This window comes from Podarcis filfolensis (genome assembly GCF_964270895.1).
Source record: "Podarcis filfolensis genome assembly, chromosome: 10".
Lineage (NCBI taxonomy): Eukaryota > Metazoa > Chordata > Lepidosauria > Squamata > Lacertidae > Podarcis > Podarcis filfolensis.
In genome coordinates, this window is record NC_139612.1 from 74,689,182 (window position 1) to 74,708,650 (window position 19,469).

The 19,469-nt window shown below is 52.0% G+C and overlaps 1 protein-coding gene across 5 annotated transcripts in view; it reads right to left on the minus strand.

Annotated features, from left to right (window-relative positions):
• Positions 1-19,469, minus strand: part of PPP6R2 (protein phosphatase 6 regulatory subunit 2) — a 1,004,265-nt gene that overhangs the window by 978,065 nt on the left and 6,731 nt on the right. For all 5 annotated transcript variants that reach the window (XR_014538743.1, XR_014538744.1, XM_083572622.1 and 2 more), the window contains exons 2-15: positions 17,753-17,888; positions 10,683-10,928; positions 8,947-9,133; positions 8,694-8,831; positions 7,582-7,647; positions 6,531-6,643; positions 5,424-5,537; positions 4,794-4,920; positions 3,979-4,131; positions 3,620-3,835; positions 3,127-3,191; positions 1,996-2,111; positions 638-723; positions 410-490 (exon numbers count right to left, since the gene is read on the minus strand). Coding sequence is in view for 3 of the 5 variants with exons in the window: in XM_083572622.1 (XP_083428748.1) it covers positions 410-490; positions 638-723; positions 1,996-2,111; positions 3,127-3,191; positions 3,620-3,835; positions 3,979-4,131; positions 4,794-4,920; positions 5,424-5,537; positions 6,531-6,643; positions 7,582-7,647; positions 8,694-8,831; positions 8,947-9,133; positions 10,683-10,909 (1,689 nt within the window). In the remaining 2 variants the exon portion in view is untranslated. The remainder of the gene's footprint in view (positions 1-409; positions 491-637; positions 724-1,995; positions 2,112-3,126; positions 3,192-3,619; positions 3,836-3,978; positions 4,132-4,793; positions 4,921-5,423; positions 5,538-6,530; positions 6,644-7,581; positions 7,648-8,693; positions 8,832-8,946; positions 9,134-10,682; positions 10,929-17,752; positions 17,889-19,469) is intronic.

The following is a 19,469-nucleotide window of genomic DNA, read 5'->3' on the forward strand; positions in this document are numbered from 1 at the left end:
AATGGATGATTGGAGGGGGGACTAATGGCAATAGAGAACAGAAGAAATGCGTAAGCAAGAGTTAAATATGGATGATTGTCAGAGAAGTTGAAGGAAGTCCAAAAGCATGGAATTTGTGAAAATTTGGATCAAAATTGTATATTTATGTTAAAAACTTAATAAAAAGCATTTTTTTTAAAAAAAGAGCCTCCTCCATTGCCTGCCTGCCTGCTGGAGGACACCTCCTTGCTGCAAAGCCCAAGCAATTCTCTTGGGCAGCCCTCAGAGACAGCTCTGCCCAATGGTCACAGAGGGTCGTCTAGTCCAACCCCCTGCAATGCAGCCGCCCCCTTGGCCAGGCAGCAGCAGGCTCTCCAATGGACAGCTCTGTAGCAGCAACAGCCAGAGGACATCCTGGAAGGAAGCCTACCTGCTGGAGAGAGAGCTCGTTGGGGAAGGCGCCCTCCGCGTCCTCGTCCTCGCTGGAGGAGTGCAGGTGGTGCGTGCTCACCTGCGAAGGAGAGGACCAAGGTGAGCAGCGAGGCCGGCAGGGGCACAACCAGCTTCCTCTGCTGGGGAGCCCCGCACAGGGCGGCTCAGTGTATCCTCAGAACCCTCCCAAAACAGAGGCTCCAGAGGGAGCGGAGGGCAAGCTCACCAAGTCGACCGTATTCCTCCGGTTGGCCTCCATCAACGTCTCCTCCACAAAGCTCTCCCACCGTCCTCTGCAATCCTCAGGCAGCCCTGCAAAGGAAAGGGAGAGGCAGGCCTGGGTTAGGGATCCGACTGTGGAGGAAACCCCTGTGCTGCTCCTTGCTGGGGGTGGGGTGTCCCTGGCCAACAAGGGGCTGGAATCTCAGCCTGGCCACTATCAGAGACCCTCCCTCATTATCTAGCCCTCCAGATGGGGCTGGGGCCCCAGGACAAGACGACAGCACTGCTCGGCCTCGTGTTAAAGTCACATGGACAGCGGAGTCAGGAAGCAAATACACATTGCCCCCCCCCCACCAGAGCCAGGAGAAAGGGCCCCCAAAGTGCTTCCCCATGCCTCCTTCCCCCCCAGACACTGCCCCATTGCTGCCTCTCTGACCCCTCATTCCTGCTCACCCTGCTTGCTACACATGGCAAGGGCTCCTCTGCCCTCTGGGCAAAGCAGGAGCCACCGGCCTTCCTCCAAACCCCAGAGGCTGCCCTCTGCCAGGAGGGACGGACGGGGTCCCTTCTGCCCACCACAACCAGCTCCTCAGACCGTCACCCCATGAAGCTCCTTAGCTAAGAGAACCTGGAACCTTTTTCCACAATCCTCCCCCCCTCCACACATTCCTGTCTCATTCTTCACCTCTGAAGGGTTTGCAGAGCAGCTCACGAGAAAAACCCTCCCAGTAGGAGCCCCAGATGACGAAAGGGCAGGTAAGGAAAAAGCAGAACAAAACCAAGGAGAAAAGTGGAGCCAGGCAGCCCCTGTCGGAAAGGGGCTGTGAAGGGGAAGAGGGTGGGCTCTCCTTCAAGGGAGGCTGCAAAGCAGAGGCTTGTTGGGGGATCCGTGAGCTGCAGCTCTTGCACTGCAGGGGGTTGGACTAGATGACCCTTGGGCCCCTTCAGGACTTGCAGCTTTGAGCAGGAGCCAACTGTCCTGATCAGGCTGGCCCTCAGCCAGAAAGGGGTTGGAAACACTGCTCCAAACTGGGTGTGGGGCTGTCTGAAACCCAGCAGGACAAAGGCGTCTGTGGGTGCAGGCACAGCCCACGGCCTCATCATCCAAGACGGGGGCCACGGAGAAGGCCTTGCAGCCGCCCAGTAGGGAGGAAGCAGCTGGGCTCCCTCTGTTCTGGAGGCGGCAGCTCTGGGGCCAGGAAGCCGCTGGGGCCTCTCCAGACACCCCCAGGCTCCCTGACTGCACCCCTGATCCTAGAGGGAGGGAGCCACCCTCCCCAGACCCCCCACTCATATGAGCAGCCTGGCAGCCTGACTGCTCTGCGAAGAGAAGGGGCTCGAGACGCCAGAGGCTCCTTCTACCTCGGACAAAGTCGCTGATCTGGGTCTGGACAGGGCCCTTCTCCGTATTCTGCACTACTGCGTTGGCAATCCGCGTCAGGTGGCCCATGTTGCCTCGCCTCATTCCGCCTTCTGCCCTGGAAAAATAAACCGTGAGGAGCGGCTCCACGTTGGGAAGGTCTCTCCTCAGCTGCTGCCTGAGCCACCCGGGGGCTGGGAGGACTGCAGCAGCTCAGGGACAGAGAGCACCTGCCTGGAGTGCAGAACTCCCAAGGGCATCTCCAGTCCAGGAAGGGAACAGCCCCACCCCCAGAAACACTTCTGCACCAGGAAGAATTTTCCAAAGAGGAGAGCCTTTCAACTGTGGAATGGGCTCTTCTTCCCTGGAAGTTTTCAAGCAGAGGTTGGATGGCCCAGTCCGTGAGGTTTTAGCTGGGATTATTTTATTGCTAGCACTTATCACATTTCTACGCCCCTCATCGTCTACTGACTCCTGTGTTGTAAAAGGGAGCTGTGGGTGGTGCTGTGGTCGAAACCACTGAGCCTCTTGGGCTTGCCAATCGGAAGGTCGGCGGTTCCTGTATTGCAGGGCAGGGGGTTGGACTAGATGTCCCTTAGGGTTCCCTTCCAACTCTAAGAGCAGGCTTAGGCAAACTTGGCCCTCCAGATGCTTTGGGACTACAACTCCCATCATCCCTGACCAGTGGTCCTGTTAGCTAGGGATGATGGGAGTTGTAGTCCCAAAACATCTGGAGGGCCGAGTTTGCCTAGGCCTGCTCTTAGTCTATGATACCCTGGACAGCCACTCTTAAGCCAGGGCAGAATCGACACTGACACATTAGTTAGGAACTGAGGGGCGTCAGGAAGGCCTTGCTAACCTCGTAGAGGTGAGGCACCCACCTCAGGGAACCTCACCAGGTGGAGATCAGCCCGTGACCAAAGGCTGCTTGCATGTCACAGCCTCCTTCTTGCTGGCCCCCTCCAGCCCAAGCACCTGCGGCTGAGGAGGCTGTAGCCAGCTGGTGCGGACATTTCTGGGCCTGTCCTGCACTGCAGGGGAGCTGCCCCCTGGACTGCCAATGCCATGAGGGACAGGGCTCTTTGGGTGAACATGCAGAGCCAAGACCCCAGCAGGAGGGGAAGGAGCCTTACTGCATTTTGTCGTTGGTCTCCCAGGCATCCAGTATCCTTTGGACCAGGCAACACTTTTGGAACAGCTGGAGGAAAAAAAGGGGGGGAGACAGGCACATCAGGGCTATCCCTGAGAGCAGAGGCAGCACTACGGCGAGCCCCCAATCCTGAGCCCCATCACAGCAGCCAGGGGCTTCTCCACCCCCAAGACCCCTAAAGCTCAATTTCTCCAAGGGCTCAGCACCGCTCTCGCCCAGGGCCTCTTACTCCACTGAACCCACCCAGCAACACAGACCTCCCGCCTGGCCAGGAGGTGCCAGGAGGAAACCAAGAGAGGTGCCACCAACGGGCTTATCTGCTCTAGCCACCAAGACGGGGGTTCTGACCCAGGGCGTTGAACCGCTCCCTCTGCCTTCCTGCCCTGGATGTAGGCAGACAAGCTCCGAGGGCAGCAGGTGCTGTGTGGATGGGGCTTGGGGAAACCCGTCCTGGCTCGGCTTATGAGCCTCCTTACATGGGTCACCATGATGTTCTCGGGACGGCAGCTGCTGCTGCTGTTCTCCGGGGCTTCCGAGTTCCCCGAGGCTGCGCTCTCATCTGCTGCCTCCTTCTCTTCCTCCTCGCTTGGGGCCAGTTTGCCTTCATTCACAGAATGCGCCAGGATCGCTGCGATGCACAATTCCACTTGGAAATGCAAAAAATTATTCCACGTGTACTTAAAAAACAGGTCCTGGAACAAAATCAAGGAGGCCGGTGAGCAAAGCTCTTCCAAGGCGGAAGTGTGTTTCCTCCACCCCCACCGAACAGCCCTGGAGGCCAAGCTGAAGCCTCTGCCGCCAAGCGACCTCTCCCCGCCCCCCAAGTGCTCCTCACCAGCAGCAGCTCCATGGTGTTGAGCCGGCACAGCTCCTGGTTGATGCTGGGCGTGTTGGTGTGCAGAAGGGCAGCGACCAAGCGGGCGGCATGGAGGCGAGCGTTGCCCAGCGGCTCTTCCAAGACTCCGATGGTTGTCAGAATGGATGCCGCCTGCCGCCAGCAGAAAGACAAAATGGGCTTCTCAGGCCAGACCAACATGACGTCCCCCCAGAGAGCCTCAGCTCCTCCTGTCGCCTGCCCCGCACCCCACAGCAAGGGGGCTGGTGGTCAGAACAGCAGAGCACAAAGCTGCAGGAATCCTTAACAGGGTGCTTTGGATGGAGGCAGAAGCCACTCTCTCCCCTCTGGGGGGACGAAGCAGTCGCCTGCCTGCACAGAACCTGCACTCAGCCCTTCACCCAAGAAATGCGTAACAGGGATGGCAGTGGTTTTTATAGGACTGATTTGATCTGCTGCAGAAGTATGCAAGCTTTTAGGTTTCCACCTGATGAAGAGTCCCATGCACCTCAAAGATTCTGTCCTCTTCCAATCCCATAACAGAAGCCATTTCGTTTTGTGTCTTTTACTCTACAGCGTCCCCTTGGCGAAACTTAAAAATTCCACAAACCAAGCTCAAGTCTGAGCAAAATAGATTCCCAATCCCCCAACGCTTCCTGGATTTCCCCTCTGATTACCAAAGTACTAACTGGATCTGACGGATCCCACCATCACCGATACACACTGTACATCTATATATTTAGACACACAGCCTCCTGGGGAGATTGAAGAAGGGTTTGAGGAGAAGCGGGGGGGGGGGGGGAGAATCTCCCTACCTTGGGCGGATGCAGCAGCAGTTGGTGGAAGTCCTTCAGCCGCGGCTCAATGCCACCCAGGATGCTGCTATTGACAGTGCAAGACCTTTCGAATCCCTGAGAGAAAGAGTCCACCAGCCCCTCCACACTGCGGGGGAAGAGAGGCAAACCAGGCTCAAGACTCGGACCAAGCAAAGCCCCATGAATTGGAGAGCTCTACACAAGCGGGTCTGCTCCTCCGGTGCCAAGGGAAGCAGACCCTCCACTGTCAGCACATCTCACAAGATGTGAGGTCTTGCACGGACCTCCCATGACCTTCCCACAGGCCTCACACAACCTTCCCAGGGGATGATAAGCCAGGCGAAGGGCTTAAGAAACCTTTCAGCAGCAGGAAAACCCAAGGCGAGATCTTGGACGGCTCCTTCCAACTATTCCCTCCCCACAACCTCTCCACTTATTTACTTATTTTCCTGCCACTCTCACAAAGCTGCAATTATCTAAGTAAATCAGTAATAAGTTGGGGGTCTCCTGTACGTCACTTATTTATTTTTAGCAAGTATTCATCAACTGCCTGGCCAGGCGCCCAAGAGTTTCAGTTCTACCCTGAAGTCTCTGCTACGATGCATCTGGTCGGCCCCCAAACCAGCGTACCTGGTGCGCCTCGGCTCCAGTAACGTCAACAGAGCCTGAGTCCCATTCACAAGGCAGCTCTCCGTCTGCTCACCATCAAACATGTTCTTCAGAAGCTGCTCCACACATTCCTGCCTGGAAACACCAAGGAAAAGTTAGAGGCCATTTTTAAGGGGGTCCTGAATCCACAAGTCAGGATGCAGCAACATTTTCCCCAAACAAACATCTATGCCTTGGCCCCCTCCCCACCCCTGGCTTCCAACCTGACACGGCCTGCCCAGAGAATGGGGGGGGGGGGGCTGCCTGGCTGGGCACTGCTCCCCCTCCTCTCTGGCTGCAGCTGGGTCATCAGCCTTCTTAAGCAGAGGACGCTGATATTCAACAACCCCCCTGCAAGGTGGGCCAGGCTGAGAAAGAAGGACGAGCCCAAGGCTTACCCTGTGAGGCTCCTGGCTGAGTACGGGTTTGACCCTCGGCCTCCCGAGTCCAACCCTCCAGCCACAACGTCACACTAACTTTGAAATCTCCGAAGGGCAATATGGAAATATTGTGAGAGGCAGGACTGAGACTTGGAGTTGCTTTGACGTTCAGACCGTGGGAAGTCGCACAATTAGAATAATATGTGGAAGATAATTGGATTTTTTAAAATTTTTGTTTTTTAATTTTTATTGGATTATGATTTGATATGTTGACTGGATGTTTTTTATTGGAAAATTAATAAACGTTCTAACGAAAAAAATATCCAAAGGGCTGTCACATGGAGGATGGCCATCTGCCATGACTGCTTTAGCTGAGATTCCTGCTTTATGGGAGGTTGGACTAGATGCCCCTCGGGGTCCCTTCCAACTCTACGGTTCTCTGATTCTAACACAACATCCCCACAGGAAGGGAACCGAGCTGGGAGACCCAAATCAGGTCCAGTCCCTTGGAAGCTGTGCTCCTCATCAGCCAGATGGGCGGGGTATAAATAATAAATAATTTTTTAAAAAAAGTCAAGGAGACGCCTGCCTGCGCTGCCCAGCTGAGGAAAACCTCAACACCCTTTAAGAACATCCACAAGAAAGCAGCCGAGAGCAGCCCCTGGTGCTCCCAGCCCTCCCCCCCCCGGCTTCTGTCTGCTGTACTTACGACTCCAGAGCTGCCAGGAGTGGGTCGGGCTCAGCCACCTCTTGGAACTGGCTGCTCTGGTCCCTGCTGAGCCTTATGATGTCGCACAAGGTCTGGGAAGCGTTGGACTGCCTCTGCAAACAGGAGACGAGTCAGTGGTGGCAAAAGGGCTCTCCTCTCAGCCTTCAGAGAAAAGGGGGCAAGGCAGCTGACAGCAACGCAGAACCCCAAACCCCTGGAAATGGAGGGAGGTGGCCAATGGCTCCCTCTTGACTGAGCTTCCCTTCTGGGGTAAAGCTGTAAAGATGGTGCAGCACAGCAGGAAATGGCTCTAAAGGAGTTCCAGATTGAGGTCCTGCTTGAAAAGAACTCCTGCCTGCCTTCTGTGCCCAGGAGTGGGTCTGCCCTAACACATAAACACACTCCCTCGACCTCCCAGCTTAAAAGCTCCACTAAGGGAAATTTTTAATGTGTGATGGTTTATCATGTTTTCATATTCTGTTGGGAGCCACCCAGAGTGTCTGGGGAGGCCCGGCCAGATGGGCGGGGTATAAGTAATAAATTATTATTATAAGGACAGGCACATGACCCGATTGGGCTGCCTCAAAATCAGAGGATTCCCATAGGGCGGCTCAACACTGGGTGGACCACAAGAGATGCTAATGGGTGTGTGAAATTTTGAAACTTAGCACCCAAAGGAGGAAGCAGACCAGACTGCACAGAGGGGGGAGGGGGGAGGGGGCAAGCAGAGCACTGCTTGGCCCCTCATCCTCTCAGCACTGAAGAGCAGCAATGGCAGTGCTGACTGGCCCCACCTGGGACCCACGAGGCAGCCGCTCTCTTCCTTTCAGGCCCGTTTTTCCTTTCCACAATTAAGCGTCGACACCACAGCTGCCCATTCTACACTGGCACTGCCCAGAGCTTCCTGCCCACCCTCTCCCACTGCTCACTGGCAAAATGTCTCGGTAGGTTCTCCCTGCAAAAGAGCTTAAGCAGAACAAAGGAAGGGTTTCTGCTAAGATGCTCTCGGAGACAGAGCTGGAGTGCCCCGCGGACAGGAGGCTGCACTCACATCCTCATCCTGGTCAGGACGGATCAGCTCCACAAGCCGCTGGATGATCTGTGCTTCATTCAGCCACTGCAGGGAAGGAGAGAAGAGGAAGCAGCGCCAGTGAGAAAGTCACCCTTGCGTGGCCCACCGCCAGGCGAAGAAGGCTGGGGGAGTTCCCTGCCAGTCTGGAGCTGGCTTCTCTCTGCCCTCCAGATGAAGCTCCACTTTCCGCTACTGAAAATAGCAGGTTCAGGCCTCTGGCCAAGTCAGTCCCTTCAGAAGCCATGGGGGGGGGCAGTGGAATACAGTTGTACCTCAAAAGTCAAATGGGATCCGTTCTGGAAGCCTGTTTGACTTCCAAAATGTTCGGGAACCAGGACGCAGCTTCCGATTGGCTGCAGGAAGCTCCTGCAGCCAACTGGAAGCCATGGAAGCCACAACGGACATTCAGGTTCCAAAGAATGTTCACAAAGAGGAACACTCACTTCTGAGTTTGTGGCATTCGGGAGCCAAAACTTTCGACACGCAAGGCGTTCGACTTCCGAGGTACGACTGTACAAGGCCCAAGAGGAGCCAACTGAGGTGTTTCCTCAGAGATCATGGCCTCCATTTCTTAAAGAGACCAAACCTGGAAACAGCAAGTGCAGAAGAAGAGCCCTTCCCCAGCAGAGAGCTGGCAGGCAGCCTCACTTCAAGGCCCTTTTATGAAGAGAGGCCTGGGCAACCATTTGAATTTCTTGACCAGCCCTTCACTTGACTCCTTTTGTTCTGTATGTATGGTCGTTCATAATTTGTCTATCCTGCTGCACTTTGCTAAGATGATATAAACTGGCAGCACCTAAACACTTCCATAAATAAAGAGCGCAGGTCACATGGCCGTTCTGCTTCCAGGCCAGCCTGGCCTTGGCAAAGGGACACGGACGGAGCCTCCAGCATCCGAAGGAGCCAGCGGAGAACAGCCTTGCGGAGCTGCTCTTCTCAGCTCCCTACGAGGTCAAGGCCAAGCCTGACAGCAGAGAGAAAGCAAAAGAGGCCAGGAACACTGGAGCCTCAATTCCTGCCCTGGATGACCCTCAGGGGTCCCTCCCCACTCTACACTTCTACAACCCTCTGAGCCCAAGAGCAGCCCTCACGTTTAGTACTTCCTGCCTCAGCGGAGCCGGCTCCACACAGCTGATGAGTCGCAAGAGGAGGTCCATCATGGCAGACGTATCGATATGCTTCAGTACCAAGTCAAGGAATTTGGCTTTCTTCCGCAAAAATGAAATTACCTAAAGAAAAAAATAGACAGATTAGAGAGCTAGCTAGCTAGAGACAGCCTTGTGAATTAACCCTCAGCTGCCACCCAAAAAACAGTCGGGGGGGGGGGGGGGGACTTCGCCTGACCTGCTCCGTCTTCCTGGCGATGAGGTTGCCGATAGTCTTGCTGAAGAAACTGGCCAGCAAAGGGTTCAAGGGTGGCTCATGGTCCAGGAAGTCGTAGAGGATGTTCAGCAAAGCCTCGTCCCCTCCGAGCCTGTCGTTGATCTGCGGCACATCAGACGTCAGCAGTTCACAGGCTGTGTTGGGGTACCTGCAGGGACAGAGCCAAAGCCAAGAGCTTGGGAAGCTGCTGCCGCTGGTGCCAAGAGCCCAAAGGCAGCCACGCAGAGACCCACCAGGGATGCCAGCAGGCTTCAGACACACCCCAACCACCTCTGCCCTGAAATGTGAAATGCAGTCATCTCAAACTAGGGGCAGCTGGACATGCAGCCCCTATAGAGCTTTGACCAGAGCAGAAGATCTCACACGGGCCTCCTGTTTGCCGTGGCAAAAGAGCTCACAGGAAAAAGACTCTCCTTTGCCTGACGGGAGTTGATGGAGGAAGCGGTTTGTTTGCCAGGAATGGAACTGGCGGAAATGACTGGCAGAATCCGAGACCAGGGAGAAGAGTCGATGGAGGAAGATTGGAAGAAATTTAAAGACTATTTACAGAAACATTGTAAAATTAATGAATGTTAGAGGGATGTTGGAATGATGTTATGTGGCTTTAGCAGAAATGATACAAAGGATTTGGGAAAAACTGACTGTTAATTGGTGAAAGGAGGGAAAGTAAAGCTACATTATATTAAGATAAATTACAGGACTAAAACTTGAAAAGATGGAAAGGATTTACTGAAATAGATAATTGAACTAGAATACAAAAAAGGGAGGTGTGAGGAGGTCAAGGAAATAAGCTAATGAAAGATAAGTAATGGGAAGATTTGTTGTATTTTTCTGTTTTTTTTTTGTTTGTTTAATGGATTTTATTTTTCCGTTCTTTCTTTTTTTATTTCACCTTTTTTTCTTTGCTTGTTGTGATGTGTTGCATTGTTTTCTGTTTAGAATGGCGTTTTTTACTCTCTCTTTTTGTAACCCTTAAAACTTGAATAAATACTATTTAAAATATAATAATAATAATAATAATAATAATAATAATAATAATAATAATAATAAAAAATCCCGGTTCACAAAATGGAACTTGCCTCTTGGAAGTTCTCGTGATGGGTGATCTGAATGGCAATTCCTCTGGGAGAAGCAGGACTATGCTTGGGGTGGCCAGACTGCCAGGGCAACATCCCTGCCTCGGATCCCTCAGAGCTCCCCTCCATCAGCCTCCATGGCTCCAAGGCCTCTCTGCCATGACGCCTTCCAAAGAGAGCAGCTGGCGCTGGCTGGATGCATCAGGATCCCAGCTTCCCTGGCAGAGCGGAACATCCGTCTGGCCCAGGGACTCTGCTACCTTCAGGCCCTGAGCCCCTTTGCTGTCTGCACAGGGCCTCTTCAGAGACAGCCCCAACACCACCAGATGCCCTCACCCTCTGGATACACACACAGATCTGTCTCTTCGTGTGCTGCTGGCTTGTTTTGTTGCTTCCATTATTTTTTTGTGCATGTCGTTTTGTGAAAACAACTGGCTTTGGGATTTTATTATTGTTTTGTTTCATTGCAAACTACCTGGGAAGGGACTACTGAAAAGCGCTCTCTAAAGCTTGCATGCCAAGGAACGAAAGGCTCCCCCCGCTCTGCCACAGGGCCCTGTCAGGAAGGCCACGCCCCCTCCTCGCTGCCTGCTGGCAGGACTTCCAGGGCCGGGTACCTACTTGAAGCGGACCTTCTCGTCCATGTCCAGTGGGGGCTCATGGGTGATGAGGCTGACCAGCTCCTCCATGCAGTGCTGCTGACACAGGAAGTCCACCAGCTTGTGGTTCTGCGCTTTGCACTCCTGGAGGATGTCATCTTCGTCCATCAGCTCGAGCAGAGTCACATCCTCCTTGTCCAGCAGCTTGTCAACATGCGACGTGGTGTTCAGGTCAAATTTCCAGAACATGGTGAGAGTGAGCACCGACCTGCAGGGAGCCGGAGAGAGCAGCAGCAGCAGCAGCACTGTCAGCATAAGGCTACGCCAGGAGAGTTCCCCACGTCCCCTTTTCCCTGCAAGGCTCTGTGAACGCTTGGGTCAGGGCCCGAGAATCCCACAGGAACAGGTGCACTCTGGGGAAACTGGGGAACAGAGGAGCCCGCCCCTTGGAGAAACTCCATCTTCTGCTAACTGGGCAGGAGTCCAGGCTATGGGGAAATGGGTTATAAACAGCTTCTTCCTACGGAGCTCTCTTGTTGATTTTATTTATTTATTTAAAAATACAGTGGTACTTTGGTTCTCAAACTTAATCCGTTCCGAAAGTCTGTTCCAAAACCAAAGCATTCCAAAAGCAAGGCGCGCTTTCCCATAGAAAGTAATGCAAAATAGATTAATCCATTCCAGACTCTTAAAAACAACCCCTAATATTGCAATTTAACATGAATTTTACTACCTAATGAGACGACTGGTCCATAAAATGAAAGCAATAAATGATGTACTGCAGTCACAGAATCAATCAATCAGTAGCTGAACTGGGTTCCACACAGTCGCAAAAACAAAACAAAAAGAGCCGCAAAAATAAAAAGGCAAAATAAATAGACAGAGCTCAGTGTAACACTCAAAACGGAAGTGCGGCACTCAGATCGGAAGCGTAACACTCAAAATGGAGCACGTCCGGCTTCCAGAAAAAGTTTGCAAACCGGAACACTTACTTCCACATCTGCAGTGTTTGGGCTCCAAGTTGTTTGAGTACCAAGGCGTTTGAGAACCAAGGTACAACTGTATTTATATGGTGCTTGTATCACAGAAATAAATCACAGCGGTTTACAACAATTTAGGAAAACAAACCATACAGCAAAATTGTAACAAATTAAAAGCAAGTTAAAAGCAAAAGCCTCGACCATAAACATCAGGAGACCCTTGTGGGGGGCTGTGGTCAGCAGGGGCCGAATCCTGACGTTCTCCTGTCCCTGCTAAAGCTGAGCTCTCCTCAGGTTAGAGGTTCCTCTTTCGTTTCCCACACAGTCCTAGCAAGACCAAGCGCTCCCTCCCTCCACCGACACGCAGGTCACTGGTGTGGCAGACGGCCTTTTTCAAGGACTGTGCAAAACCCAACGGCCCCCGGAGGAGTTAGGCTGCCAGCCATCCAGAGTCAGGCTGCACTCTCCTTCCGTGCTGCAACACTGTTCAGCTGCTCTGTGGCCCCCGGGCCCCGAACGGGCTACCCCTCACCCCCTCTTGCAGCCACTATTAACATGGCTGCAGGCAGATTTCCACTCCAAATTCAACGGATGATTCAGAAGAAAGGAGCACATCCAGTCTTCTGGCAACCATCAAGAAAATGCTGGCTCCTGCAATATTTCCCAAGTGAAATGAAGTCCAAACAGTTTGCCGCCCCCACCCCCCGCACCAGCATAATTCAGGCAGGAAACTCCTTGGTGCAGGGCTGGCTCCCTGAGCTTAGGATACTCTGAAAAGCACCACATTAGTGAGGGACACAAGAGAACTGGCCCCCTGCCACCTCACGGGGTGGCTGCATAAACCTTTTCCAAGGGGTGTGGGCAAGGTGGGCAAGGGCTTTTCGGCAGGGATTTCTCATCCTGAAACACTTTCCTGAGGGCGACAGACCTGGCTCCTAGTCCAACGGCTTTTTGGCCTCCAGCTAGGACTCATTTAGACTCTTTCAGGCTGCGTTTGGCAGACACTCACCAGGTGAGTCTCAACTGCTTCTTGTTCAGTAGAGATAATCTTAAGGCAGGAAATGTATCCTCGAGGGATCTTTAGTTGCAGGTGGCTTTTAACATTTCTTCCCTACATAAATGACCTTGGGGCCTGCGGGTGGAAGGGGACACTTTTCTTGTTGTAAAACAATCCTAGGCAGAGGGCAGCAGTGGACCAGATGCCGTTCAGCTCAAGTCCAGCTGACTTGAGATCTATCACCTTTGAGCAGAAGAAAGGTTCTTCAGGTTTTTCACCAGATATTTTTTCTTCGCAAACTAGGAAATGTAACCTGTACAAACAACCAATTACTATAATTCACCCCCCCCTTCTAATAAGGGTGCTCCTGCAACATTGCCTATGAGCCGGAAATTGAGCCCCTGGACCTGCAGGACTTGGTTCTGGCCCCCCACCACTCTGGTGACCCTCTTCCTGTGTTTACAGAGGCTACACAGTCTTTATTTTCAGTTACATTTCAGTGTATTTATTGGCAGCTTGGGGTTAACAGGAAAATGGAGTGGGCATTTTAAAACCGCAATACCCCAAGCAGGGTGGCAACATGAGAAGGGGCCTTTTCTGCGGTGGCTCCCCCTTTGTGGGATGGTCTTCTCAGAGAGGCTCACCTGGCACCATCCTTACATACCTTTAGGCAACAGGCAAGAACATTCCTCTTCTCCCTAGGCTTGGACTTATTAAACAATCTGTGGCCTTTGGGGGGGTATTTTTTATGTTACTATGGTATGTATTTTTGTGTTTTGCATCTCTCCAAGGGCAGCCTGAGCCCAACACTTGGGAGTCCCCGGAAGGCAGCAACTCTCGTCTTCATGAATCTAAGTCCCTTCTCCATCTCCTCTGTGGTTAAGGGAAAAGTCTTCTAAATTTGATTAAGGGAGCATCACTGGAATACAGAGATGGGATAAATTAAAGAGAGTGCTGCTCCCAGGCAATTCACCTCTTGCAACAGTAAGATTTGATGCAAAAGTCAATAATGGAGCTCGAAAGCTGGACAATTATGGAGGAGACAATATGTTTAAGGACTAAACGAGGGAAGATCAGTGTTTAACTTCTGCTCAATGTCAGGAGAAAATGGGAGAGTTTAAGACACTCTCTCTTTTGAATTATTTTCGAATTAGACTCTCTCTCTTTCTCTTCACGAGGAAAACAATCACCATACCTGAAGGAGTGTCTCCACCCCCATCGTTCAGCCCAGACACTAAGGCTGGGCAATGTTGGGTTTTCAACATTGTGGTGTATCCCAGCCAAACATTGCAGTTTGATTTGTTTGCTGATTGGGAAAAGTTGTGGACCACCGGGATGAAATTTACGGCATGTAATGCCTTAAGAGAAAACATTATGAAAATGATATATAGGTGGTACATAACCCCAGTCAAGCTTGCAAAGATTTACCATTTGCCTGATAATAAATGTTGGAAATGTAAAGAAACTGAAGGTACATTTTTCCATCTTTGGTGGACTTGCCCGAAGATTAAGGTATTCTGGGAAATGATCTATAATGAACTTAAAAAGGTATTTAAATATACTTTCTCCAAGAAACCAGAGGCCTTTCTCTTGGGTATTGTCGGCCAAGGGGTGTTAAAGACGGATATAACTTTCTTTATGTATGCTACAACAGCAGCTAGAATACTCATTGCGAAGTACTGGAAGACGCAAGAGCTACCCACACTGGAAGAATGGCAGATGAAGGTGATAGACTACATGGGCTTGGCAGAAATGACGAGCAGAATCCGAAACCAGGGAAGAGAAGCAGCGCAAGAAGAATGGAAAAAATTCAAAGACTATTTAAAGAAATATTACAAAATTAATGAAAGTTAGAATGATGTTGGACTGGAAAGTAAATGGTTACTATTAGCTATGGTTAAGACAAGGAGAATAAGGAAGACTAGTCTAAATTTAAATTAAAATAAGGGAAGATTTGCTGAGCAATCGATAAGAATTTGGAATACAGAAAAGGGAGGCATGAGGAAGTCGGGGAAGAAAGGTATAAGAAATTAGGATATGAAATGGTACATGTTTTTTGTTCTGTTTTTGTCTTTGTATGTTTATGTATGTTGTGTTTATATGGAAAAAATAAAAATATTATAAAAAACAAACAAACATTGCAGTTTGAAGATATACCATGATGTTGAAAAAAGCTGCACTGGCCCCAGCCAGCGAGATGTCAGGAGAAACTGCTGCAGCTCTCATGGTGGAAGCTGAGGTGCTTTCACCCCAGCGCCTCGCACGCTGTGGCCAAGACAGCTGGCCCCAGCCGGCTGCTCAGCTGGGGGCGGGGGGCGGAAAGGCTCCTGCCCCCAGTGGAACCAGCCCCAATTCCCCTTCCGCTCACGCTGGAGCAGCAAGGGCTCCTTGGCCAAGCTCCCTCTGCCTTCGCTGGCGTGGGAGGGGGAGCACTTTAACAGAGCCCCCATCCTGCCGCGGTTCAGGGGCTCCATAAAACTGCTTGGCTGAGGCGAGGGCAGCAGCGCGCTCCTCAGCCAAGCAGTTTGAAGAAGCAGAGGAAAGAACAAGCTGTATTGGAACTTCACTAATTCAGCTTTATTCTCTCTCTGCCAGGGCAGAGAGCGGTGGCGGTTTCACCAGCAGTATATCCCCCTCCGCTGAGAGCTTTCTGGCCATCCTGCAGTCCTACAGCACACACACACACACACACACTGCAAAACACACAGGGGCAGCAGCCTCAGCCCCACTGGCCCACCGCTCTTTGCAACGGGGCTGCGAAAGAAATGTCAGCAAGCAAGCAAGGGCTGCAAAGGAGCTCTGCTTTCAACCTCCCCTTCCTCTGCTACTGGACCATGGAGCACAAGGCCCGCCCTGACCTAACCTCTGGCCCCACATGTATGTGGCAAGAGACCCTCTGCTTTCTATGGCATAAGGAGCCCAATGGCATGCAGAATTAGGCCAGCTGAAATGAAAGGGGGCAGGATGTGGGCAGGATGAACCCTGCATTGTGTTGAGCTGCGAGTCTCAGCAGAGTCATTGGGTCTTACCCAAGAGCAGGTCCCCCGCCCCTGCAATGTGGAAAGGGGGGGCAGCATCCGGCCTGCACCCCCACCCTCCCAAGTCAGACAGATGTGCCTGCCAGGTTTGGCCTGCATTTGCCCTGCCCACATCCCCCCAAAGCCTTTCCTCTTGGCTTCTAGCTCATGCTCAACCAGCCGCCAGCAACGGCCGGGGGCTCCCTTTGAGGCTGCGCAAGGATCACATTTCCTGGGGCCGCCTGACTTTGTCCCTATTAAGCTACATCCAATTGGAAGACAGTCTGAGTTCTCCCAGACGTCTGCCTTCCCATGCACATGCAAATCCTTCGCTCCATCACCTCCCGCCACAAAAAGCCTCCTGGCGCAACACTGAATGCTGTGTGCATGTATAGGTAAGAACCTGAGAAGAGCCCAGAGGGGCCCATCTAGTCCAGCACCCTGTGCTCACCGGGTCCAAGCAGATGCCTGCATGAAACATCCCCTGACAAAAAAGGGGAAAAGCTGCAAGGACGCCGCTTCGTCCCAACGACTGTGACGCTTCTGAGTTCCCACCAGGGACTCCAGCCAGGACCCCCAGACAATCATGAGACGTGGGCACAGGGAGGGCACCCCTCACCATTCCCTGCCCTGCAATGCTCTGAGGAAGCTGCCTTACATGGAGCCAGGCACTGACTGGCAGCGTCAGAGATGCTGCCAGGGACTGAATTTGGGCGCTGAGCCTTCTGCCAAAACACGGGCAGGTTTGCAACTCCACATAAAGAAAGGTAAAAGCTGTCTGGAGCTGTGGCAGCTTCCTTTGAGGAACTCAGATCCAAATAGACAGAAGTGAATGTAAAGCACCAGGAGAAGGGCGCTCAGGGAGACAGACAAGCCATCAAAGCAGCTTTTAACTTAGGCTCAAGACTTTAATTCTTCCCGAATGTTACATCAAACGATCACAATTTTCTCCAGGCAGTTTCCATCCATACCTCCAGCACCATGCTTCCTTTCAGTGCCAAGGCTACACGTGGATGCCAACCAACATCCACTTTTTTGCGCCTGAGGCATGCTGCTTAGCTGAAGAAACAGCAGTGGTTCCCTGGTCAGAGCTTCGAGTCAGCCTTGACTTCTGTGCTGCTTCTCCTGCAGGCTCTGAGGCTGAGGACTGAGGAAGGCTAGTTGCTGTTTTATGGGGTCTTTTATATCTGAAGAGAGCTGCAACTCTTTCAGGACAAAACAGACTGAATCATAGAATTATAGAGTCCAACCTCCTACAATTATAGAGTCCAACCTCCATCTAGTCCAACCTCCTACAATGCAGGAATATCAGCTAAAGCCCCCATGACAGGTGGCCATCCAACCTCTGCTTAAAAAAAACCTCCAAGGAAGGAGAGTCCACCACCTTCCAAGGGAGGCCATTCCACTGCCAAACGGCTCTGTCAGAAAGCTCTTCCTGATGTTTAGTTGGAATCGCCTTTCATGTAACTTGAATCCATCAGAGCAGGAGAAAACAAGCTTGCTCCATCTTCCACGTGACAGCCCTTTAGATGTCTGAATATGGCTATCGCCTTCCCTCTCAGCTTTCCAGGATAAACATACCCAAACTGAACAGGGTTGTCTGATTTCTACACAGGCACACTAATAAGATCCTATTTGGATCTGACCATATATTGAGCTAGACTTTTCAGAAGGGAAAAGCAACTTGCCAGCAGCCTACCAGAGTTGGCAGCATTAGGGAGTTGTGTTTCTGACAGTGCTAGTGGCTCCAGGCAGAAGTGCAGCTGACCAGAAGATCTGACAAGGCCTTGAAACTGGGACTGTCACAGCTGCTTGCCAAAACCCCTCTCTGCAGAAAGAAGCCATGTTCAAAAGCACACACACCCCTTCCTCCTCAAGTCCTGTTTGGGAGCTTTCCTGGGAACCTTCCTAGTCAATGCCAGAAGCAGACCAAGAGGGACTTCTGGCCTCATCCCAAAGGCACTTCTCGCGCACCCCACGCCAGGCTCCTCCTTCACACACTTCTGAGGGTCCTCTGTACCAAATATGGACATCCTCGCCTGCTCCTTGGCAGTGCCCACAAGCCAAACGATAAAGAAAAGCCAGCAACAGCTCCTACCTCTTGTGCAAATCTTGTTTCAAAAGCGAGACCTTCGCCACAGACAGAGGTACATCTGGCTTCTTGGTTCAACAGAGGTCTCCACTTCGAGAACACCTTCCATTGATCTCAGTTTACCTTTAGTTGCTCTTTTTGCCTGAGGAATAAAAGAAGGAAATGAAAACGTCATTACTACTGAAAAGCACAAACAAAGCAGAAGGCATCTGGGTATAAGAAACCGCACCGGATATCGAGAGGGCCGGGATGGGTGGCTAAATGGACAAGGGTGCCCTTTCCCACATGCCCAGCCTGATCCTGCACTGTACGTTTTTACTCAGAGCCAAGTCTCAGCAAAGGATTGAGGGAGCCTTTCCTTACAGCCCCCTTCAGTTTGAAGACTCAGCTGTGAAAAGAGAAGAACACACATTTGTTTTCCTGACACCGCTCAAAAGAAAGATCTAGGTTGTCAAGGAAACCCAAAGGCCACTTCCCCTCATTCCAAAAATCCTCACACCACCAGAATACAAGCACAGTGCATTCAGCAAGGGCCGCTGCTCAATGAAAGAGGCAAAAGGGAATCCAGGAAATGTCCCCAAAATCCCTCTTTGGGATTGCTGCGTGAGGCCAAACCTGGCTGCAACCGAATCCACCTCTCCCTTCCGCTATTTCGGAGCAGACCTCAGCCGGGTTTTCCTTTGAGCAGTCCAGAGAGCTGGGGAAGGGAAACCTGGATTTAAGGCCCTGCTTCTTCAGTGGGGGAAAGAGCAGCAAACACAGTGTAACAGATGCAATAAGAAATGCCGCCAAAGACCAGATTCTGAGTCTGAGTGATACACCAGCCCATCAGGGACGGGAGCCCCGGCAAAAAGGTGGGAACAGGAAACCTTCCCCAGGCTTGGAAGGACTCTGAACCTGAACCGAAGAATGCCTGAAGCTGGAGTCAGAGAAAAGGCACCACCTCACAAATCAAACATGCCGAACCCCCAGGGACCCATCCAAAGCCTGGCTTACCCACCTGTACCCCATAACCACATCAAACTCAAACCAGTCGGGGGCCTTTAATGGAGGCCCTTCAGGCGAGGTGATTCTCCACAAGGCCGCCGACTTCTTTTTAGCACTGGGTTCTATTTCCAGGCAATGAAGACAAAGCAAAGGGGGTCGAAGCCAACATCTGGTGACCTGGGGGCACAGACCTGGAGATGCTGAACAGGGAACAGTTTCAACACACTGCCAGAACACCACACTTTGGGACTACCAACACAATATGCCGTGGCCTGTAACCTTCGCTTCCTCTTCTTCCTTCCCAAAGAACAAGAATTTCAATCCCTTCACATACTCTGGCGTGTACACACACACACAGGCATACACAATAGTGTCGCTTCCAATGGCACACCACAAACCGCCAAAGGCCAGTGGGGCAAAGGGCTGGCCAGTCTCCTTGTCCCTTCCTGACCTGAGCCCAGGGAGACAGCTGGGCTCTGCCTGCCCCAGCCAGCTCCACCAAAGGCCCATTCCCAGGAGGTAGCCGGCGTGGACGTCCAGCCAAGTGTCCATACACAAGCCAAGGAAAGCTTGTCATGACCTGGCAGGGAAATGGGGCCAATCCAGCAGCTATTGCAGTGTGGGGAGTCCCCCCCCCCAACTTCCCAACCGTGGCAACACAGTCTTTCCTGGCTTCTCGTCCTGCCGGCTGCTCAGAAGAACATATTGATAGGAGCCCAGCTGGATCCAGAATGGA